Here is a 24,726-nt window from a genome sequence, read left to right as displayed (position 1 = left end):
TTACTCGTCATTCACCTCCTCCTCAGTTGCTTTCCTCTTCCTCCTTGGGCTGAGGGACCCGAAGTCAAAGGTGACCCCCGCGTCGACGTCTGCCGGAGGAGGGGAGGAGGGCGGAGTCTGCGCGCGCTTGGATGAAGAGGAGGCAGATGCTTTCTTCTTCGCCACCGCGGCCTTGACGACCTTCTTCGTCGCCGCGGCCCTCGTCTGACGCGCGGACTCCTCCAGAGACTTTGGCAGCCGCGCGGCCTTGACGGGCCGTACCGGCTCGCCGGAAGTGGCCTGCCGCAAGACTCGCCCTCTCCCCGTAACCGGAGGGTCAACAACCTCAGCCTCCTCTTCCGACGACTCGTCGACCACCTCCTCGACGAGAGGAGCCCCGGTGCCGGCGCTGCTGACCTCCCCAGCGGCCTCCGCCCACTGGGCGAGCTCCTTCTCCTCCGCCTCCGCCACGGCCTTGTCCTCCACGCCACCGGCGCTGCCGGCCTCCTCGGCAAGTTTCGCCTCCATCTCCCTGGCAGCGATGTAGTCCAGCTCTGCCTGGGTGGTGTCCTGGACGAGCCGCGGCTCGGCGGTGACGTATCCCTCGTGCAAGTTGTCGAAGAACTCCTGCACTTGAATTTCCTCCGGCTCGACCCAGTTCGGGTCAAGGCCGTGCGTGTTGAAATCCGGCATCATGGCGATGATGTCGATCCAGCGTGAGTTGTTGCTCAGCGGAACCACTCATGCCGGCAACTTGAACAGGGGCCCCTTGGCGACCTTGCCGGCCCTCGCGGCCTTGCCAGACCGCTCGACCTCGCCATCGCGGTTCACGTCCAGCTGGAAGAGCCGTTGGCAGAGATGGGTGTGCCTCATCACCGTAAGGTTGTGGTTGAGGACTGGGCGGAGCCTCATGATGTCGGCAGCATTTGTGAAGAGCCAGGCCGGCCTCCCCTTGTTGTGCAGCGGAGCGATTCGGCGGCGGATGAAATCCGCCCTGATCATCTCGAGGGTGATCCCGGCCTCGGTGAGGCGGAGAATCCTGGTGGTGGCGACCGCAAGCTTCGCGTCGTCAACATCGACATCGCTCCAATCGCTTCTCCGGACCGGCTGCACCTTGCGGACCCGGCAAAAGTCCGGCGGGTCCTTCTCCTCAATCCAGCACCACCGGCCCCGCCATTCTTCCCACCTCTCCTTCATGGCGCCCTCTGGGTACGCCCCCTTGGACCTTGGGATCCAGGTGACGCAACCGGAAATGGCGCCCCCCGGTTGGATCCGAGGGGAGAAGTAGTGGCGGAAGAGCGCAGTGTTGGGATGCACCCCGGAGAAGTAGTGGCGCGAAAAGAGCCATGCACGCCACGGCATTCGGAGTAAAATCCAAAAGGTGGAAGCCGTAGGTGTGCATGACGTCACTGAAGAAATCGGAGAAGGGGGGACAGAGCCCCAGGAGAAGTAGTCAACAAAGAAAGGGTATTGATTTGGGGCGGCCTCGGCGCAGTTGGCAGGGATGACGCGCGTGGCTGGATGCCCCGTCTTCTCTCCCCCCATCTTCACCCCCCACAGGGGCTTGAAGTAATCCCGCAGTTCGATCGCGTCGACCGTCGAGGGGAAGTAGGCGAGCTGCGTTCGTCACGCCGCCTACTCACTCTCCGGCGGCTCCGTCGCCCCGGCATCTTTGGCCATTCCCTTGCCCCAGGTGGATTTGGGAGCCATAGCGGCTGCGAGAAGCAGGGGGTGGAGGATGGCGAAGATGCAGCGGTGGCGAGCAAAGGCGAAAGCTTAGGGGGGAAGGAGAAGGGGGCGGCGGCTCTGAGATTGGAAAAGACGCACGGAAGGGGGTAAAGTGAGCAGCGCGCCCGCGGTTATTCCTTTTTACGGGGAAGGTGCGGGCCGCCTCCTTTCCCATTAACTGTGATGTGACGCATGCATGCGAGAACCGCCCCACGCATGCCCCCACGTCACACACGATCCTCCACGACGCGCGTTCAACGCGGGTCGTGAGGAAGCGCAGCGGACGAAGAGTTACTGGAGTGAAAATCCGCCCCACCTGCCCGCGCACCGTTCTGGGCCTGGACCAACAACAACCTGTTGTGCTTACGTGTGGCCCAGGCCCGGGGGCTCCTGTCGGTGTACAAAAGTAGGGGCACACCTTTTGTACCCGTTTACTTGTGCACGGGCAGTCGGAGCCGCGCGCCACGGCCACACTAAGCAGGGCAGAGGAGGGGAGACGGAGAGAAGCCGAAGCATAAGACCGCCAAGGCAACGCCAAGACCAAATATACCAAAAAGCGAGAGGGCGAGGTGGACTCCCCCGGCAAGACCCTTGCCGGGGCAGCCTCCGCGGCCCCGGCAAGAGCCTTGCCGGGGCAACTTGCCCGATGCTAACAGAGCGAGCCACCCTTGAGCCCACGGGTTCCAAATCAACCAACCACATTGGAACTAGGGCTCGGGAGGCACCTCCGTGGTAGCATGCAAATCTTTGTCAGACCATAGAGATATAAGATCAGATGAGAACCAGAAGACGGCGACCCTCGGCGGGATCCTTGCCGAGTAGATCCACAAGACCCCCGGCAAGCGCCTTGCCGGGGACGACTGTAATGCCACGGCAAGACCCTTGCCGGGCCCCCGGCAAGGCCCTTGCCGAGGGCGTCAGCGGGGCCACAGCCAGGCCCACGTCGACCAAGACACCACCACCGTCCCCAAGCAGCAGCTAGCTCAACCAGCTAGGCAGGCACCTGCGTGGCGACGGGCGGCCTCTACGCCAACTCAGCAAGCACCTGCGTGGTGGCATGCAGATCTTTGGGAAGTCCCTACCACCGCGCCACCTCAGCTGCCTGCCTGCCTACATGGCGCCGCATGCACCGCTGGCCTGGGCGCGTGTCGAAGCAAGGCGAGGCGGCGACGGACGGGACGGGCCTCGTTCCCGTCCCCAATAAAGCTAAGGGACACCTAAGCTACGCATTAAATGCGTCTTGTCCTGTAACACGAGCGATAAGCTCGCAGCACTGTAGGCCTTTCCACCTCCTGTGTGCCACTGTGGCAACCCCTTCCGACTATGAAAGGAGGCCCTTGGCATACTAGAGATGGATTCGGCTCTTCTGAACTACGCAACCACTATAGCTAGTTCGAGAGCTCAAGAACTCTCTCAAATACACACCAAAGCAGGACTAGGGTATTACGCATCCTCGCGGCCCGAACCTGGGTAAACGATCCTTGTGTTGACTGCTAATCCTGCTCTTCTCACAATCCCGCGCCCCGGCAACCGTAGTAGGGATTCTTGTGATCCCATAGGTCTCGTTTCCCACCGACATGGCAACCAAGTCAAATCCGGGTCGGGCACTCCATTGATCTTGTTGGACAAGGGCATGGTCATGAATTCAATCCAAACCAGGCACGGGAGTAAGATGTCGGAGATTGAGAAGTTTACGTATAGTTCACGCAGCCGATGTGTATGGGCTTCTGCTTCGTCATCCCGAGGGCAGGGGAGGGAGAGGCCGAGAGAGCCGGCTGGAGGGCAGGGGAAGGACTGAGGGAGACTGGGAGAGTGGGAGGGGGGCAGCCGCCGGCGTGATGAAGCCTCCTGCAGCATGCTCGCGACGAGCCCTGTCCCACCTTCCACCTTCTCTGCCACTCGATAAGATAGAAGAAAGGAGCGCGGATTGAATTCTATGAAATCCAGGGGCTATTTGTAAAACAGAATCATTTTCCCATAATACCACTTAAAGTGAGAGTGCGGGTTCAATTACTAGAAAACAAAAGGGCTTTTTTGCAAAAGGACCGCGACGGTGAGCGGACAGAAGCAATTGCCTCTTTATTAATAGGTAAAGATTGGCGGTTTGCTGACACAATTGATTTATGTTGAATATTTTCAAGAAAACAAAAAAACCAGCAAATAATATATGAACCAAGTATGGATTTGGAAAAAATATACTCATTTAAACCATAGTTTTGCGAGATATTAGACTTTTTTTAGTCCATGCCGACTAACTTTGCATGTTTTTGCCACGTACATAAGTAGGATCCATGGACGTGTTTGGTTGCCTGCATACACCTCGACCAAGCCCACGCAGGAAGAATCCGACCTGTTTGGTTGCCTATATACACTGTTGGGCCTGCATAGCACGGAACTGAAAGCACCTCTGGGCCTGGCTAGCTCGAAACGCGTTTCTTGCGAGCCAGGCCGAGGCAAGCGCAAGCGAGCGGGCCCTTGCACAAGTGGAGACTGGAGGGATGCGAGGTGATTACGAGGTCTTCTTCAACCTCGAGTAAGCTTCTGTTGGGGAACGTAGTAATTTCAAAAAAAATTCCTACGCACACACAGGATCATGGTGATGCATAGCAACGAGAGGGGAGAGTGTTGTCCACATACCCTCGTAGACCGAAAGCGGAAGCGTTAGCACAACTCGGTTGATGTAGTCGTACGTCTTCACGATCCGACCGATCAAGTACCGAACGCACGGCACCTCCGAGTTCAGCACACGTTCAGCTAGATGACGTCCCTCGAACTCTGATCCAGCCGAGCTTTGAGGGAGAGTTCCATCACCACGACGGCATGGTGACGATGATGATGTTCTACCGACGCAGGGCTTTGCCTAAGCACCGCTACGATATTATCGAGGTGGATTATGGTGGAGGGGCACCGCAAACGACTAAGAGATCAAGAGATCAATTGTTGTGTCTCTAGGGTGCCCCCTGCCCCCGTATATAAAGGAGCAAGGGGGGAGGTGCGGCCGGCCAGGAGGGGCGCGCCAGGTGGAGTCCTACTCCCACCGGGAGTAGGACTCCCTCCCTTTTCCTAGTTGGATTAGGAGTGGAGGGGAAAGAGGTGGAGGAGAGGAAGGAAAGGGGGGGCGCCGCCCCCCTCTCCTTGTCCTATTCTGACTAGGGAAGAGGGGCGCGCGGCCCTGCCCTGGCCGCCTCTCCTCTTCTCCATAAAGGCCCACTATGGCCCATTAAGCCCCCGGGGGTTCCGGTAACCCCTCGGTACTCCGGTAAAATCCCGATTTCACCCGGAACACTTCCGATATCCAAATATAGTCTTCCAATATATCAATCTTCATGTCTCGACCATTTAGAGACTCCTCGTCATGTCCGTGATCACATCCGGGACTCCGAACAACCTTCGGTACATCAAAGCAAATAAACTCATAATATAACTGTCATCAAAACGTTAAGCGTGCGGACCCTACGGTTCGAGAACTATGTAGACATGACCGAGACACGTCTCAGGTCAATAACCAATAGCGGAACCTGGATGCTCATATTGGCTCCCACATATTCTACGAAGATCTTTATCGGTCAGACCGCATAACAACATACGTTGTTCCCTTTGTTATCGGTATGTTACTTGCCCGAGATTCGATCGTCGGTATCTCAATACCTAGTTCAATCTCGTTACCGGCAAGTCTCTTTACTCGTTCCGTAATACATCATCCCACAACTAACTCATTAGTTGCAATGCTTGCAAGGCTTAAGTGATGTGCATTACCGAGAGGGCCCAGAGATACCTCTCCGACAATCGGAGTGACAAATCCTAATCTCGAAATACGCCAACCCAACAAGTACCTTCGGAGACACCTGTAGAGCACCTTTATAATCACCCAGTTACGTTGTGACGTTTGGTAGCACACAAAGTGTTCCTCTGGTAAACGGGAGTTGCATAATCTCATAGTCATAGGAACATGTATAAGTCATGAAGAAAGCAATAGCAGAATACTAAACGATCGTGTGCTAAGCTAACGGAATGGGTCAAGTCAATCAAATCATTCTCCTAATGATGTGATCCCGTTAATCAAATGACAACTCATGTCTATGGCTAGGAAACATAACCATCTTTGATCAACGAGCTAGTCAAGTAGAGGCATACTAGTGACACTATGTTTGTCTATGTATTCACACATGTATTATGTTTCCGGTTAATACAATTCTAGCATGAATAATAAACATTTATCATGACATAAGGAAATAAATAATAACTTTATTATTGCCTCTAGGGCATATTTCCTTCAGTCTCCCACTTGCACTAGAGTCAATAATCTAGACCACATCGCCATGTGATTTAACATCAATAGTTCACATCAGCATGTGATTAACACCCATAGTTCACATCATCATGTGACCAACACCCAAAGGGTTTACTAGAGTCAATAATCTAGTTCCCATCGCTATGTGATTAACACCCAAAGAGTACTAAGGTGTGATCATGTTTTGCTTGTGAGATAATTTTAGTCAACTGGTCTGTCACATTCAGATCTGTAAGTATTTTGCAAATTTCTATGTCTACAATGCTCTGCACGGAATTACTCTAGCTAATTGCTCCCACTTTCAATATGTATCCAGATTGAGACTTAGAGTCATCTGGATTAGTGTCAAAATTTGCATCGACGTAACCCTTTATGACGAACCGTTTTTTCACCTCCATAATCGAGAAACATATCCTTATTCCACTAAGGATAATTTTGACCGCTGTCTAGTGATCTACTCCTAGATCACTATTGTACTCCCTTGCCAAAATCAGTGTAGGGTATACAATAGATCTGGTACACAGCATGGCATACTTTATAGAACCTATGGCCAAGGCATAGGGAAGGACTTTCATTCTCTTTCTATCTTCTGTCATGGTCTGGCTTTGAGTCTTACTCAATTTCACACCTTGTAACATAGGCAAGAACTCTTTCTTTGACTGTTCCATTTTGAACTACTTCAAAATCTTGTCAAGGTATGTACTCATTGAAAAAACTTATCAAGCGTCTTGATCTATCTCTATAGATCTTGATGCTCAATATGTAAGCAGCTTCACCAAGGTCTTTCTTTGAAAAAACTCCTTTCAAACACTCCTTTATGCTTTGCAGAATAATTCTACATTATTTCGGATCAACAATATGTCATTCACATATACTTATCAGAAATGCTGTAGTGCTCCTACTCACTTTCTGGTAAATGCAGGCTTCACCGCAAGTCTGTATGCTTTGATCAACTTATCAAAGCATATATTCCAACTCCGAGATGCTTACACCAATCCATAGATGGATCGCTGGAGCTTGAATATTTTGTTAGCACCTTTAGGATTGACAAAACCTTCTGGTTGCATCATATACAACTCTTCTTTAATAAATCCATTTAAGGATTGCAGTTTTTGTTATCCATTTGCCAGGTTTCATAAAATGCGGCAATTGCTAACATGATTCGGACAGACTTAAGGATAGATACGAGTGAGAAACTCTCATCGTAGTCAACATCTTGAACTTGTCGAAAATCTTTTGCGACAATTCTACCTTTGTAGATAGTAACACTACTATCAGTGTCCGTCTTCCTCTTGAAGATTCATTTATTTTCTATGGCTTGCCGATCATCGTGCAAGTCAACCAAAGTCCATACTTTGTTCCCATATATGGATCCCATCTCAGATTTCATGGCCTCAAACCATTTCGCGGAATCTGGGCCCGTCATCGCTTACTCATAGTTCGTAGGTTCGTCATGGTCAAGTAACATGACCTCCAGAACAGGATTACCGTACCACTCTGGTGCGGATCTCACTCTGGTTTACCTACGAGGTTCGGTAGTAACTTGATCTGAAGTTACATGATCATCATCATTAGCTTCCTCACTAATTGGTGTAGTAGTCACAGGAACAGATTTCTGTGATGAACTACTTTCCAATAAGGGAGTAGGTACAGTTACCTCATCAAGTTCTACTTTCCTCCCACTCACTTCTTTCGAGAGAAACTCCTTCTGTAGAAAGGATCCATTATAAGCAACGAATATCTTGCCTTCAGATCTGTGATAGAAGGTGTACCCAACTATCTCCTTTTGGTATCCTATGAAGACACATTTCTCCGATTTGTGTTTGAGCTTATCAGGATGAATTTTTTTCACATAAGCATCACAACCCCAAATTTTAAGAAACGACAACTTTTGGTTTCTTGCCAAACCAAAGTTCACAAGGTGTCGTCTCAACGGATTTAGATGGTGCCCTATTTAACGTGAATGCAGCTGTCTCTAATGCCTAACCCCAAAACGATAGTGGTAAATCGGTAAGAGACATCATAGATTGCACCATATCTAATAAAGTACGGTTACGATGTTCGGACACACCATTACGCTGTGGTGTTCCAGGTGGCGTGAGTTGCGAAACTATTCCGCATTGTTTCAAATGAAGACCAAACTCGTAACTCAAATATTCTCCTCCACGATCAGATCGTAGAAACTTTATTTTCTTGTTACGATGATTTTTCACTTCACTCTGAAATTATATTAACTTTTCAAATGTTTCAGACTTATGTTTCATCAAGTAGATATACCCATATCTGCTCAAATCATCTGTGAAGGTCAGAAAATAATGATACCCGCCGCGAGCCTCAACAATCATCAGATCGCATACATCAGTATGTATTATTTCCAATAAGTCAGTTGCTCGCTCCATTGTTTCGGAGAACGGGGTCTTTAGTCATCTTGCCCATAAGGCATGGTTCGCAAGCATCAAGTGATTCATAACCAAGTGATTCCAAAATCCCATCAGCATGGAGTTTCTTCATGCGCTTTACACCAATATGACCTAAACGACAGTGCCACAAATGAGTTGCACTATCATTATTAACTTTGCATCTTTTGGCTTCAATATTATGAATATGTGTATTACTACGATCGAGATCCAACAAACCATTTTCATTGGGTGTATGACCATAGAAGGTTTTATTCATGTAAATAGAACAACAATTATTGTCTAACTTAAATGAATAATCGTATTGCAATAAACATGATCAAATCATATTCATGCTCAACGCAAATACCAAATAACACTTATTTAGGTTCAACACTAATCCCAAAAGTGTAGGGAGCGTGCGATGATGATCATATCAATCTTGGAACCACTTCCAACACACAACGTCACTTCACCCTTAACTAGTCTCTGTTCATTATGCAACTCCCGTTTCGAGTTACTACTCTTTAGCAACTGAACCGGTATCAAATACCGAGGGGTTGCTACGAACACTAGTAAAATACACATCAATAATCTGTATATCAAATATACCTTTGTTCACTTTGCCATCCTTCTTATCCGCCAAATACTTGGGGCAGTTCCGCTTCCAGTGACCAGTCCCTTTGCAGTAGAAGCACTTAGTCTCAGGCTTAGGTCTAGACTTGGGCTTCTTCACTTGAGCAGCAACTTTGCTTGCCGTTCTTCTTGAAGTTCCCCTTGTTCCCTTTGCCCTTTTCCTTGAAACTAGTGGTCTTGTCAACCATCAACACTTGATGCTCTTTCTTGATTTCTACCTTCGTCGATTTCAGCATCGCGAAGAGCTCGGGAATTACTTTCGTCATCCCTTGCATACTATAGTTCATCACGAAGTTCTACTAACTTGGTGATGGTGACTAGAGAATTCTGTCAATCACTATTTTATCTGGAAGATTAACTCCCACTTGATTCAAGCGATTGTAGTACCCAGACAATCTGAGCACATGCTCACTGCTTGAGCTATTCTCCTCCATCTTTTAGCTATAGAACTTGTTGGAGACTTCATATCTCTCAACTCGGGTATTTGCTTGAAATATTAACTTCAACTCCTGGAACATCTCATATGGTCCATGATGTTCAAAACGTCTTTGAAGTCCCGATTCTAAGCCGTTAAGCATGGTGCACTAAACTATCAAGTAGTCATCATATTGAGCTTAGCCAAACGTTCATAGCGTCTGCATCTGCTCCTGCAATAGGTCTGCCACCTAGCGGTGCATCGAGGACATAATACTTCTGTGCAGCAATGAGGATAATCCTCAGATCACGGACCAAGTCCGCATCATTGCTACTAACATCTTTCAACATAGTTTTCTCTAGGAACATATCAAAAATAAAACAGGGGAGCTAAACACGAGCTATTGATCTACAACATAGATATGCTAATACTACCAGGACTAAGTTCATGATAAATTAAAGTTCAATTAATCATATTACTTAAAGAACTCCCACTTAGATAGACATCCCTCTAATCCTCTAAGTGATCACGTGATCCATTTCAACTAAACCATGTCCGATCATCATGTGAGATGGAGTAGTTTCAATGGTGAACATCACTATGTTGATCATATCTACTATATGATTCACGCTCGTGTAGGGAATCGTAGCATAATTTTAAAATTTTCCTACGTTCACCAAGATGCATCTATGGAGTCTACTAGCAACGAGGGGAAGGGAGTGCATCTACATACCCTAGTAGATCGCGAGCGGAAGCGTTCCAATGAACGTGGATGACGGAGTCGTACTCGCCGTGATCCAAATCACCGATGACCGAGTGCCGAACGGACGGCACCTCCGTGTTCAACACACGTACGGTGCAGCGACGTCTCCTCCTTCTTGATCCAGCAAGGGGGAAGGAGAGGTTAATGGAGATCCAGCAGCACGACGGCGTGGTGGTGGATGTAGCGGGTCTCCGCAGGGCTACGCCGAGCTTCTGCGAGTGAGAGAGAGGTGTTGCAGGGGAGGAGGGAGGCGCCCAAGGCTGTTGTGTGCTGCCCTCCCTCCCCCCTTTATATAGGCCCCTGGGGGGTGCGCCAGCCCCAAGAGATGGGATCTCAAGGGGGGCGGCGGCCACAAGGGGGCAAGGGGTTGCCTTGCCCCCCAAGGCAAGGGGGAACTCCCCCCCCTAGGGTTCCCAACCCTAGGCGCATGGGGGGAGGCCCAAGGGGGGCGCCCCAGCCCACTAGGGGCTGGTTCCCTTCCACTTTCAGCCCACGGGGCTCTCCGGGACAGGTGGCCCCACCCGGTGGACCCCCGGGACCCTTCCGGTGGTCCCGGTATAATACCGATAACCCCCGAAACTTTCCCGGTGGCCGAAACTGGACTTCCTATATATAATTCTTCACCTCCGGACCATTCCGGAACCTCTCGTGACGTCCGGGATCTCATCCGGGACTCCGAACAACTTTAGGGTTTCCGCGTACATATATCTCTACAACCCTAGCGTCACCGGACCTTAAGTGTGTAGACCCTACGGGTTCGGGAGGCATGCAGACATGACCGAGACGCCTCTCCGGTCAATAACCAACAGCAGGATCTGGATACCCATGTTGGCTCCCACATGTTCCACGATGATCTCATCGGATGAACCACGGTGTCGAGGATTCAATCAATCCCGTATACAATTCCCTTTGTCAAACGGTATGTTACCTGCCCGAGATTCGATCGTCGGTATCCCAATACCTTGTTCAATCTCGTTACCGGCAAGTCTCTTTACTCGTACCGCAATGCATGATCCCGTGACTAACGCCTTAGTCACATTGAGCTCATTATGATGATGCATTACCGAGTGGGCCCAGAGATACCTCTCCGTCACACGGAGCGACAAATCCCAGTCTCGATCCGTGCCAACCCAACAGACACTTTTGGAGATACCCGTAATGCACCTTTATAGTCACCCAGTTACGTTGTGACGTTTGGCACACCCAAAGCACTCCTACGGTATCCGGGAGTTGCACGATCTCATGGTCTAAGGAAAAGATACTTGGCATTGGAAAAGCTCTAGCAAACGAAACTACACGATCTTTTATGCTATGCTTAGGATTGGGTCTTGTCCATCACATCATTCTCCTAATGATGTGATCCCGTTATCAATGACATCCAATGTCCATAGTCAGGAAACCGTGACTATCTGTTGATCAACGAGCTAGTCAACTAGAGGCTTACTAGGGACAGGTTGTGGTCTATGTATTCACACATGTATCACGATTTCCGGACAATACAATTATAGCATGAATAATAGACAATTACCATGAACAAAGAAATATAATAATAACCATTTATTATTGCCTCTAGGGCATATTTCCAACAGTCTCCCACTTGCACTAGAGTCAATAATCTAGTTACATTGTGATGAATCGAACACCCATTGCGTCCTGGTGTTGATCATGTTTTGCCCTAGGGAGAGGTTTAGTCAACGGATCTGCTACATTCAGGTCCGTGTGTACTTTACAAATATCTATGTCTCCATTTTGAACACTTTCACGAATGGAGTTGAAGCGACGCTTGATATGCCTGGTCTTCCTGTGAAACCTGGGCTCCTTCGCAAGGGCAATAGCTCCAGTGTTGTCACAGAAGAGAGTCATTGGGCCCGACGCATTGGGAATCACCCCTAGGTCGGTAATGAACTCCTTCATCCAGACTGCTTCCTGTGCTGCCTCCGAGGCTGCCATGTATTCCGCTTCACATGTAGATCCCGCCACGACGCTTTGCTTGCAACTGCACCAGCTTACTGCTCCTCTATTCAAAATATACACGTATCCGGTCTGTGACTTCGAGTCATCCAGATCTGTGTCGAAGCTAGCGTCGACGTAACCCTTTACGACGAGCTCTTCGTCACCTCCATAAACGAGAAACATATCCTTAGTCCTCTTCAGGTACTTCAGGATATTCTTGACCGCTGTCCAGTGTTCCTTGCCGGGATTACTTTGGTACCTTCCTACCAAACTTACGGCAAGGTTTACATCAGGTCTGGTACACAGCATGGCATACATAATAGACCCTATGGCCGAGGCATAGGGGATGACACTCATCTCTTCTATATCTTCTGCCGTGGTCGGGCATTGAGCCGTGCTCAATTGCACACCTTGCAATACAGGCAAGAACCCCTTCTTGGACTGATCCATACTGAACTTCTTCAATATCTTGTCAAGGTATGTACTCTGTGAAAGACCAATGAGGCGTCTTGATCTATCTCTATAGATCTTGATGCCTAATATATAAGCAGCTTCTCCAAGGTCCTTCATTGAAAAACACTTATTCAAATAGGCCTTTATACTTTCCAAGAATTCTATATCATTTCCCATCAATAGTATGTCATCCACATATAATATGAGAAATGCTACAGAGCTCCCACTCACTTTCTTGTAAACACAGGCTTCTCCATAAGTCTGTGTAAACCCAAACGCTTTGATCATCTCATCAAAGCGAATGTTCCAACTCCGAGATGCTTGCACCAGCCCATAGATTGAGCGTTGGAGCTTGCATACTTTGTTAGCATTCTTAGGATCGACAAAACCTTCCGGCTGCATCATATACAACTCTTCCTTAAGGAAGCCATTAAGGAATGCCGTTTTGACGTCCATCTGCCATATCTCATAATCATAGTATGCGGCAATTGCTAACATGATTCGGACGGACTTCAGCTTCGCTACGGGTGAGAAAGTCTCATCGTAGTCAACCCCTTGAACTTGTCGATAACCCTTAGCGACAAGTCGAGCTTTGTAGATGGTCACATTACCATCTGCGTCCGTCTTCTTCTTAAAGATCCATTTGTTTTCTATGGCTCGCCGCTCATCGGGCAAGTCAGTCAAAGTCCATACTTTGTTTTCATACATGGATTCTATCTCGGATTTCATGGCTTCTAGCCATTTGTCGGAATCCGGGCCCGCCATCGCTTCTTCATAGTTCGAAGGTTCACCGTTGTCTAACAACATGATTTCCAGGACAGGGTTGCCGTACCACTCTGGTGCGGAACGTGTCCTTGTGGACCTACGAAGTTCAGCAACTTGATCTGAAGCTTCATGATCATCATCATTAACTTCCTCCCCAGTCGGTGTAGGCACCACAGGAACATTTTCCCGCGCTGCGCTACTTTCCGGTTCGGAAGGGGTGACTATCACCTCATCAAGTTCCACTTTCCTCCCACTCAATTCTTTCGAGAGAAACTCCTTCTCTAGAAAGGACCCGTTCTTGGCAACGAAGATCTTGCCTTCGGATCTGAGGTAGAAGGTATACCCAATAGTTTCCTTAGGGTATCCTATGAAGACGCATTTTTCCGATTTGGGTTCGAGCTTTTCAGGTTGAAGTTTCTTGACATAAGCATCGCATCCCCAAACTTTTAGAAACGACAGCTTAGGTTTCTTCCCAAACCATAATTCATACGGTGTCGTCTCAACGGATTTAGACGGTGCCCTATTTAAAGTGAATGCGGCAGTCTCTAAAGCATAACCCCAAAATGAGAGCGGTAAATCGGTAAGAGACATCATAGATCGCACCATATCCAATAGAGTGCGATTACGACGTTCGGACACACCATTTCTCTGAGGTGTTCCAGGCGGCGTGAGTTGTGAAACTATTCCACATTTCCTTAAGTGTGTACCAAATTCGTGACTTAAATATTCTCCACCACGATCTGATCGTAAGAATTTTATTTTCCTGTCACGTTGATTCTCAACCTCACTCTGAAATTCCTTGAACTTTTCAAAGGTTTCAGACTTGTGTTTCATTAGGTAGACATACCCATATCTACTTAAATCATCAGTGAGAGTGAGAACATAACGATATCCTCCGCGAGCCTCAACACTCATTGGACCACACACATCGGTATGTATGATTTCCAATAAGTTGGTTGCTCGCTCCATTGTTCCGGAGAACGGAGTCTTGGTCATCTTACCCATGAGGCATGGTTCGCACGTGTCAAATGATTCGTAATCAAGAGACTCCAAAAGTCCATCTGCATGGAGCTTCTTCATGCGCTTGACACCAATGTGACCAAGGCGGCAGTGCCACAAGTATGTGGGACTATCGTTATCAACTTTACATCTTTTGGTATTCACACTATGAACATGTGTAACATCACGTTCGAGATTCATCAAAAATAAACCATTGACCAGCGGGGCATGACCATAAAACATATCTCTCAAATAAATAGAACAACCATTATTCTCAGATTTAAATGAGTAGCCATCTCGAATTAAACGAGATCCAGATACAATGTTCATGCTCAAAGCTGGCACTAAATAACAATTATTGAGGTTTAAAACTAATCCCGTGGGTAGATGCAGAGGTAGCGTGCCAACGGCGATCACATCGACCTTGGAACCATTCCCGACGCGCATCGTCACCTCGTCCTTTGCCAGTCTCCGTTTATTCCGTAGTTCCTGCTTTGAGTTACAAATATGAGCAACCGCACCGGTATCAAATACCCAGGAGCTACTACGAGTACTGGTAAGGTACACATCAATTACTTGTATATCACATATACCTTGGGTGTTGCCGGCCTTCTTCTTGTCCGCTAAATATTTGGGGCAGTTCCGCTTCCAGTGACCACTTCCCTTGCAATAAAAGCACTCAGTCTCGGGCTTGGGTCCATTCTTTGACTTCTTCCCGGTAACTGGCTTACCGGGCGCGGCAACTCCCTTGCCGTCCTTCTTGAAGTTCTTCTTACCCTTGCCCTTCTTGAACTTAGTGGTTTTATTCACCATCAACACTTGATGTTCTTTTCTGATCTCTACCTCAGCTGATTTCAGCATTGAATATACCTCGGGAATGGTCTTTTCCATCCCCTGCATATTGTAGTTCATCACAAAGCTCTTGTAGCTTGGTGGAAGCGACTGGAGGATTCTGTCAATGACCGCGTCATCCGGGAGATTAACTCCCAGCTGAGACAAGCGGTTGTGCAACCCAGACATTCTGAGTATGTGCTCACTAACAGAACTGTTCTCCTCCATTTTACAGCTGAAGAACTTGTCGGAGACATCATATCTCTCGACCCGGGCATGAGCTTGAAAAACCAGTTTCAGCTCCTCGAACATCTCATATGCTCCATGTTTCTCAAAACGCTTTTGGAGACCCGGTTCTAAGCTGTAAAGCATGCCGCACTGAACGAGGGAGTAATCATCAGCACGCTGCTGCCAAGCGTTCATAACGTCTTGGTTCTCAGGGATTGGTGCTTCACCTAGCGGTGCTTCTAAGACATAATCTTTCTTGGCTGCTATGAGGATGATCCTCAGGTTCCGGACCCAGTCCGTATAGTTGCTGCCATCATCTTTCAGCTTGGTTTTCTCTAGGAACGCGTTGAAATTGAGGACAACGTGGGCCATTTGATCTACAATACATAGTGTAAAGATTTAGACTAAGTTCATGATAATTAAGTTCATATAATCAAATTATTTAATGAACTCCCACTCAGATAGACATCCCTCTAGTCATCTAAGTGAAACATGATCCGAATTCGACTAGGCCGTGTCCGATCATCACGTGAGACGGACTAGTCAAGATCGGTGAACATCTCCATGTTGATCGTATCTTCTATACGACTCATGCTCGACCTTTCGGTCCTCCGTGTTCCGAGGCCATGTCTGTACATGCTAGGCTCGTCAAGTGAACCTAAGTGTATTGCGTGTGTTCCGAGGCCATGTCTGTACATGCTAGGCTCGTCAACACCCGTTGTATTCGAACGTTAGAATCTATCACACCCGATCATCACGTGGTGCTTCGAAACAACGAACCTTCGCAACGGTGCACAGTTAGGGTGAACACTTTCTTGAAATTATTATAAGGGATCATCCTACTTGCTACCGTCGTTCTAAGCAAATAAGATGCAAAAACATGATAAACATCACATGCAATCAAATAGTGACATGATATGGCCAATATCATCATGCTCCTTTGATCTCCATCTTCGGGGCACCATGATCATCTTTGTCACCGGCATGACACCATGATCTCCATCATCATGATCTCCATCATTGTGTCTTCATGAAGTCGTCACGCCAACGATTACTTCTACTTCTATGGCTAACGCGTTTAGCAATAAAGTAAAGTAATTTACATGGCGTTTATTTAATGACACGCAGGTCATACAAAATAATAAAGACAACTCCTATGGCTCCTGCCGGTTGTCATACTCATCGACATGCAAGTCGTGATTCCTATTACAAGAATATGATCAATCTCATACATCACATATCATTCATCACATCTTCTGGCCATATCACATCACATAGCACTTGCTGCAAAAACAAGTTAGACGTCCTCTAATTGTTGTTGCAAGTTTTTTACGTGGTTTGTAGGTTTCTAGCAAGAACGTTTCTTACCTACGTATGACCACAACGTGATTTGCCAATTTCTATTTACCCTTCATAAGGACCCTTTTCATCGAATCCGTTCCGACTAAAGTAGGAGAGACAGACACCCGCTAGCCACCTTATGCAACTAGTGCATGTCAGTCGGTGGAACCTGTCTCACGTAAGCGTACGTGTAAGGTCGGTCCGGGCCGCTTCATCCTACAATGCCGCCGAAACAAGAAACGACTAGTAGCGGCAAGAAGAATTGGCAAACTCAACGCCCACAACTGCTTTGTGTTCTACTCGTGCATAGTAACTACGCATAGGCCTGGCTCATGATGCCACTGTTGGGAATCGTAGCATAATTTTAAAATTTTCCTACGTTCACCAAGATGCATCTATGGAGTCTACTAGCAACGAGGGGAAGGGAGTGCATCTACATACCCTTGTAGATCGCGAGCGGAAGCGTTCCAATGAACGTGGATGACGGAGTCGTACTCGCCGTGATCCAAATCACCGATGACCGAGTGCCGAACGGACGGCACCTCCGCGTTCAACACACGTACGGTGCAGCGACGTCTCCTCCTTCTTGATCCAGCAAGGGGGAAGGAGAGGTTAATGGAGATCCAGCAGCACGACGGCGTGGTGGTGGATGTAGCGGGTCTCCGCAGGGCTACGCCGAGCTTCTGCGAGAGAGAGAGAGGTGTTGCAGGGGAGGAGGGAGGCGCCCAAGGCTGTTGTGTGCTGCCCTCCCTCCCCCCCTTTATATAGGCCCCTGGGGGGTGCGCCAGCCCCAAGAGATGGGATCTCAAGGGGGGCGGCGGCCACAAGGGGGGAAGGGGTTGCCTTGCCCCCCAAGGCAAGGGGGAACTCCCCCCCTAGGGTTCCCAACCCTAGGCGCATGGGGGGAGGCCCAAGGGGGGCGCCCCAGCCCACTAGGGGCTGGTTCCCTTCCACTTTCAGCCCACGGGGCCCTCCGGGACAGGTGGCCCCACCCGGTGGACCCCCGGGACCCTTCCGGTGGTCCCGGTACAATACCGATAACCCCCGAAACTTTCCCGGTGGCCGAAACTGGACTTCCTATATATAATTCTTCACCTCCGGACCATTCCGGAACCTCTCGTGACGTCCGGGATCTCATCCGGGACTCCGAACAACTTTCGGGTTTCCGCATACATATATCTCTACAACCCTAGCGTCACCGGACCTTAAGTGTGTAGACCCTACGGGTTCGGGAGACATGCAGACATGACCGAGACGCCTCTCCGGTCAATAACCAACAGCGGGATCTGGATACCCATGTTGGCTCCCACATGTTCCACGATGATCTCATCGGATGAACCACGGTGTCGAGGATTCAATCAATCCCGTATACAATTCCCTTTGTCAATCGGTATGTTACTTGCCCGAGATTCGATCGTCGGTATCCCAATACCTTGTTCAATCTCGTTACCGGCAAGTCTCTTTACTCGTACCGCAATGCATGATCCCGTGACTAACGCCTTAGTCACATTGAGCTCATTATGATGATGCATTACCGAGTGGGCCCAGAGATACCTCTCCGTCACACGGAGTGACAAATCCCAGTCTCGATCCGTGCCAACCCAACAGACACTTTCGGAGATACCCGTAGTGCACCTTTATAGTCACCCAGTTACGTTGTGACGTTTGGCACACCCAAAGCACTCCTACGGTATCCGGGAGTTGCACGATCTCATGGTCTAAGGAAAAGATACTTGACATTGGAAAAGCTCTAGCAAACGAAACTACACGATCTTTTATGCTATGCTTAGGATTGGGTCTTGTCCATCACATCATTCTCCTAATGATGTGATCCCGTTATCAATGACATCCAATGTCCATAGTCAGGAAACCGTGACTATCTGTTGATCAACGAGCTAGTCAACTAGAGGCTTACTAGGGACAGGTTGTGGTCTATGTATTCACACATGTATCACGATTTCCGGACAATACAATTATAGCATGAATAATAGACAATTACCATGAACAAAGAAATATAATAATAACCATTTATTATTGCCTCTAGGGCATATTTCCAACAGCTCGACCTTTCGGTCTCAGTGTTCCGAGGCCATATCTATTATATGCTAGGCTCGTCAAGCTTAACCTGAGTATTCCGCGTGTGCAACTGTTTTGCACCCGTTGTATTTGAACGTAGAGCCTATCACACCCGATCATCACGTGGTGTCTCAGCACGAAGAACTTTCGCAACGGGCATACTCAGGGAGAACACTTATACTTTGATAATTTAGTGAGGGATCATCTTATGCTACCGCCGAACTAAGCAAAATAAGATGTATAAAAGATAAACATCACATGCAATCATAATATGTGACATGATATGGCCATCATCATCTTGTGCCTTTGATCTCCATCTCCAAAGCATCATCATGATCTCCATCATCACCGGCATGACACCATGATCTCCATCATCTTGATCTATATCAATGTGTCGTCACATGGTCGTCTCGCCAACTATTGCTCTTGTAACTATTGCTATCGCATAGCGATAAAGTAAAGCAATTATTTGGCGCTTGCATCTTATGCAATAAAGAGACAACCATCAGGCTTTTGCCAGTTGTCGATAACTTCAACAAAACATGATCATCTCATACAACAACTTATATCTCATCACGTCTTGACCATATCACATCACAACATGCCCTGCAAAAACAAGTTAGACGTCCTCTACTTTGTTGTTGCAAGTTTTACATGGCTGCTATGAGCTGAGAAAGAACCGTTCTTACCTACGCATCAAAACCATAACGATAGTTTGTCAAGTTGGTGCTGTTTTAACCTTCGCAAGGACCGGGCGTAGCCACACTCGGTTCAACTAAAGTTGGAGAAACTGACACCCGCTAGTCACCTGTGTGCATAGCACGGCGGTAAAACCAGTCTCGCGTAAGCGTACGCGTAATGTCGGTCCGGGCCGCTTCATCCAACAATACCGCCGAACCAAAGTATGACATGCTGGTAAGCAGTATGACTTATATCGCCCACAACTCACTTGTGTTCTACTCGTGCATATAACATCTACGCACAAAACCTGGCTCGGATGCCACTGTTGGGGAACGTAGTAATTTCAAAAAAAAATCCTACGCACACACAGGATCATGGTGATGCATAGCAACGAGAGGGGAGAGTGTTGTCCACGTACCCTCGTAGACCGAAAGCGGAAGCGTTAGCACAACTCGGTTGATGTAGTCGTACGTCTTCACGATCCGACCGATCAAGTACCGAACGCACGGCACCTCCGAGTTCAGCACACATTCAGCTCGATGACGTCCCTCGAACTCCAATCCAGCCGAGCTTTGAGGGAGAGTTCCGTCAGCACGACGGCGTGGTGACGATGATGATGTTCTACCGACGCAGGGCTTCGCCTAAGCACCGCTACGATATTATCGAGGTGGATTATGGTGGAGGGGGGCACCGCACACGGCTAAGAGATCAAGAGATCAATTGTTGTGTCTCTAGGGTGCCCCCTGCCCCCGTATATAAAGGAGCAAGGGGGAGGTGCGGCCGGCCAGGAGGGGCGCGCCAGGTGGAGTCCTACTCCCACCGGGAGTAGGACTCCCTCCCTTTTCCTAGTTGGATTAGGAGTGGAGGGGAAAGAGGTGGAGGAGAGGAAGGAAAGGGGGGGCCCGCCCCCCTCTCCTTGTCCTATTCGGACTAGGGGTGGAGGGGCGCGCGGCCCTACCCTGGCCGCCTCTCCTCTTCTCCACAAAGGCTCACTATGGCCCATTAAGCCCCCGAGGGGTTCCGGTAACCCCTCGGTACTCCGGTAAAATCCTGATTTCACCCGGAACACTTCCGATGTCTAAATATAGGCTTCCAATATATCAATCTTCATGTCTTGACCATTTCGAGACTCCTTGTCATGTCCGTGATCACATCCGGGACTCTGAACAACCTTCGGTACATCAAAACATATAAACTCATAATATGACTGCCATCGAAACGTTAAGCGTGCGAACCCTACGTGTTCGAGAACTATGTAGACATGACCGAGACACGTCTCCGGTCAATAACCAATAGCGGAACCTGGATGCTCATATTGGCTCCCACATATTCCATGAAGATCTTTATCGGTCAGACCGCATAACAACATACGTTGTTCCCTTTGTCATCGGTATGTTACTTGCCCGAGATTCGATCGTCGGTATCTCAATACCTAGTTCAATCTCGTTACCGGCAAGTCTCTTTACTCGTTCCGTAATACATCATCCCACAACTAACTCATTAGTTGCAATGCTTGCAAGGCTTAAGTGATGTGCATTACCGAGAGGGCCCAGAGATACCTCTCCGACAATCGGAGTGACAAATCCTAATCTCGAAATACGCCAACCCAACAAGTACCTTTGGAGACACCTGTAGAGCACCTTTATAATCACCCAATTACGTTGTGACGTTTGGTAGCACACAAAGTGTTCCTCTGGTAAATGGGAGTTGCATAATCTCATAGTCACAGGAATATGTATAAGTCATGAAGAAAGCAATAGCAGAATACTAAACGATCGTGTGCTAAGCTAACGGAATGGGTCAGGTCAATCACATCATTCTCCTAATGATGTGATCCCCTTAATCAAATGACAACTCATGTCTATGGCTAGGAAACATAACCATCTTTGATCAACGAGCTAGTCAAGTAGAGGCATACTAGTGACACTATGTTTGTCTATGTATTCACACATGTATTATGTTTCCGGTTAATACAATTCTAGCATGAATAATAAACATTTATCATGATATAAGGAAATAAATAATAACTTTATTATTGCCTCTAGGGCATATTTCCTTCAGCTTCTATCTAATCTTCTCTCTTCCTTGTCCCTCTGATCTACACAACGGTGCTTCGATTCGAGATAAGCTCTGCACGAAAAAGATATACCTCAATGCTATGGTTTCATTCAGGCGATCAGTTCGTAGTTTCGTCAGCCGTAAGTTCTTAATTTCGTGTTCCCATTTGTAGCTATTCTGGACGAATTTTGTCAGATTCGTCATGCATGATCTATCATTTGAAATTTCCTTTGACCAACAGCCTAATCTCGCAGTTCCTCACAACATTCGTGTTGTAAGTTTTTGGTTTCGACGATCGTAGCTTCATCTCTCTTTGAACAACAGTCTACTGCACTGACGCCGCCATGTCGAGCTCCTTTGTCCTCTGCTCAGAACCCTCCTATTCGTCCCTCTCAACACCGAAGCCCTTCCCCTTGATCTCCTTGCCCACGTCCTACTACACTAGAGTCGTTTCCAGCGTCGCTCATCTCGGCCTACTCTCTGTCGTCCTCCTACTGCACCGACGCGGCAATGGCGCGCGCACTGCTTTCTTGTGTCCTCTGCCTCTATGCACACTGCAGTTCGCCGCGTCGCTGACGGGGTCGATCATCTTGGCCTCCTCTCTCTCGCCCTACTACACTGGAGTCGTTTCCGGCGTCGAACATCTCGGCCTCCTCTCTCGTCCACTGCACTGACGATACCATGGCGCGAGCACTGCATTCTCCTCCTCTGTCGACTGTCTTTGCGCGAGCACTGCAACTAGTTCGCTGACGGTGTCGCTCACCGTGCCGCCGACGGGGTCGCTCGTCCATGACTCCATGCTCGTCATGTCGGACACGGGGCCACGGCCACTATCCACTGCAGTCACCATGGTCCGGCGCACACTGCATTTCTTCTCCCCTCCCTCTGCTAGCTCTTAACCCTGTGTGCTAAGTGCAAGTGCTAACTCTTAATCATACCTCATGCGTGCAACCAAACACCGTGTTCATGTGCCGTTTGGGCCAATGCAGGCAACCAAACAAAGTACACTTGCGTATTACCTAATGTAGGGACCCTAGATGCAGGCAACCAAACAACTTACAGATGACGCATTTGAGGTTGTCAACCAGGCTGGGTTGAGATGTGTATACAATGCAGCTACTGTTCACTACTGCAACCAAACACGCCCCATCTGTTAGAGACCATGTGGACCGAATCAAATTTTGAATTAGACCTAGCTACAACAGATTATTACACCAGTAGATGGTGTTTTCTGCAACAAACTCCAAAAGTAGATATTCTGTGCAAATTTGACCCCAAATATTTGATGGTTTGTGCAATTTTCTCGACGACGGCTTTGATCAGAAGACCACCCGCAGGCTGTCCCTGTCTGATTTGTTTACTCTGTTTCTCTGGTCCTCCCATGCAGTCTAGCAGTGGAACAGAGCAACCGCTTGACCTTTCCATTCCATGTCCGGACGAACCTCCGTTCTGTCTCCGGTTGTCAGGCAGGCAAGCCGCGTTGCCGTTTGCTGGAGGCACGCTACCTGCTCGACGGACGGTTGGCACTGTGCACAGCACTAGTATTGGCATACGATTTCTCCTCTGTTTCTTGCACGACACAGCTTCAGTTGGGCTGACACTAGTTGTTGGGCTGACAAAAGCTTCTTCGACCATCTATCTCTCTTTTCAACTTATGTAGAAAAGTGCCACACTGCTACTAGAGTTCATAAACTTGACAAGTAATTTTTCGCAGGTCTGGAAACTGGTTTAGTAGTTTCAAATCCACAATTTGAACACCTGTTACAGGCGAACGAAATATAAACAAGGGTGCTCTTATTTTATTCCATCAGTCGATCATAACGATCGAGTAGTGCAATACAGAGGAAGCTAGGGACATTTTTATTGCTTTCGTCACTTCGAGCTCCAGCTGCGCTTAACTTGGTGCTCCCCATGAGGTGAGGTTAGCACTTAGCAGGTTCTTCCCTTGCACGGTAGGATGAGGTGGGGAGGGGGCGGAGGGACAGGGATGCTGGGCTTGGCCGCATCGAGCAACACCTTCACTGCCCTGATGCCATGGCTGGGTTGAGGATTGACTCCCCCTGGCAAAGACAAAAATTAACTATCTCAGTTTCTTGCACCTCTAATCAACCAAGATAATTACTTGTAGTATCAACTTGAGAAGATGACCAAGACTAACCAGAAGGGGAAACGCTCGTAACCAGCAGAGACGACTCAGTCGTCGGATCCGCCGTTGGCGTCGCCATGTGGACGAGCTGGCTCATGGCCACGAGGACGACCGCCAGCTTCATCACTGCTGCTCTTGTGCCCGCCATTTTCCTTCTCCTTTGGTTCTTGCAGTTGCAGGCCACAGAGAAGCTGCTACTTATATAGTGGAGGGATCGACAGTTCTACCTAAATTTTTTATCTTTCAGAACAATCATAGTAAGTTACGAGTCTCTTTCTATTTCTATAGGTGGAATCAAAATCTAGTAGCCCGACACAAGTGCTAAAGCAGCATGTGCAGATGCTCCTTCCTGGAGTAGTTGTTTTGCCCCTGCCCAGTAAGTGTTCACGCTTTTTTCAAAAACAGCAATTTGATTAATAAGTGCTCACTTATTTTCTAAATGTTCATAATATAATATAAAATGTGTTAATGTATCTTTAAATCGTTTTTTAATTTTAAAAAGTGTACATGTTTTTTTAATGGTTCATGCAGTTCTAAAAAGATTCAAATAATAAATAAAAAAAGTGTTTGCGCATATTCAAAAAATGTACGTGTAATCTTGAAATGTGTTTACACTAGAGAATTTTGGAAGATGTACGTGTAACTTGTAGCAAGTCTCTTTTGATAGGTGGAATCAAAATCCAGTAGCCTGCCACGAGTGCCGAAACAGCACATGCAGATGATCCTTGCTGGAGTAATTGTTTTGCCCAAGGACAAGAAAGCACATCGATCGGTTAAGGGCCAACTGAGTTTGTCGAGTAAATAGCATAAAACTACCACTTTTCGTCCTATTGTTCCAAAAAACTACCATATTTTTGTTTGTGACTGATAACTATCAGAATCGGCGTCGGCTGTTTCAAAAAACCCAAAACACCTGTTGCTAAGAAATTAAACCGGTTTATGACAGGGCGGGCCCGCACCTAAACGAACCGTCTGTTTGACCGTTAG

The 24,726-nt window shown here is 48.2% G+C and overlaps 1 protein-coding gene across 1 annotated transcript; it reads right to left on the bottom strand.

Moving 5' to 3' along the window:
* Window positions 1–23,342: 23,342 nt before the first annotated feature.
* On the bottom strand, window positions 23,343–23,904 carry LOC123050199 (uncharacterized). Its single transcript, XM_044473025.1, has 2 exons — window positions 23,752–23,904; window positions 23,343–23,653 (listed from the first exon to the last, which is right to left on the bottom strand). Exons 1-2 carry the CDS (start codon window positions 23,885–23,887, stop codon window positions 23,523–23,525), a joined length of 267 nt encoding a protein of 88 aa, XP_044328960.1. The 5' UTR covers window positions 23,888–23,904; the 3' UTR covers window positions 23,343–23,522.
* Window positions 23,905–24,726: the final 822 nt, after the last annotated feature.

The sequence above is a fragment of the Triticum aestivum genome, chromosome 2D, assembly GCF_018294505.1.
Source record: "Triticum aestivum cultivar Chinese Spring chromosome 2D, IWGSC CS RefSeq v2.1, whole genome shotgun sequence".
NCBI lineage: Eukaryota > Viridiplantae > Streptophyta > Magnoliopsida > Poales > Poaceae > Triticum > Triticum aestivum.
Note: the sequence above shows the minus strand (reverse complement) of the source record. Positions and strands in the feature narration are given on the sequence as shown.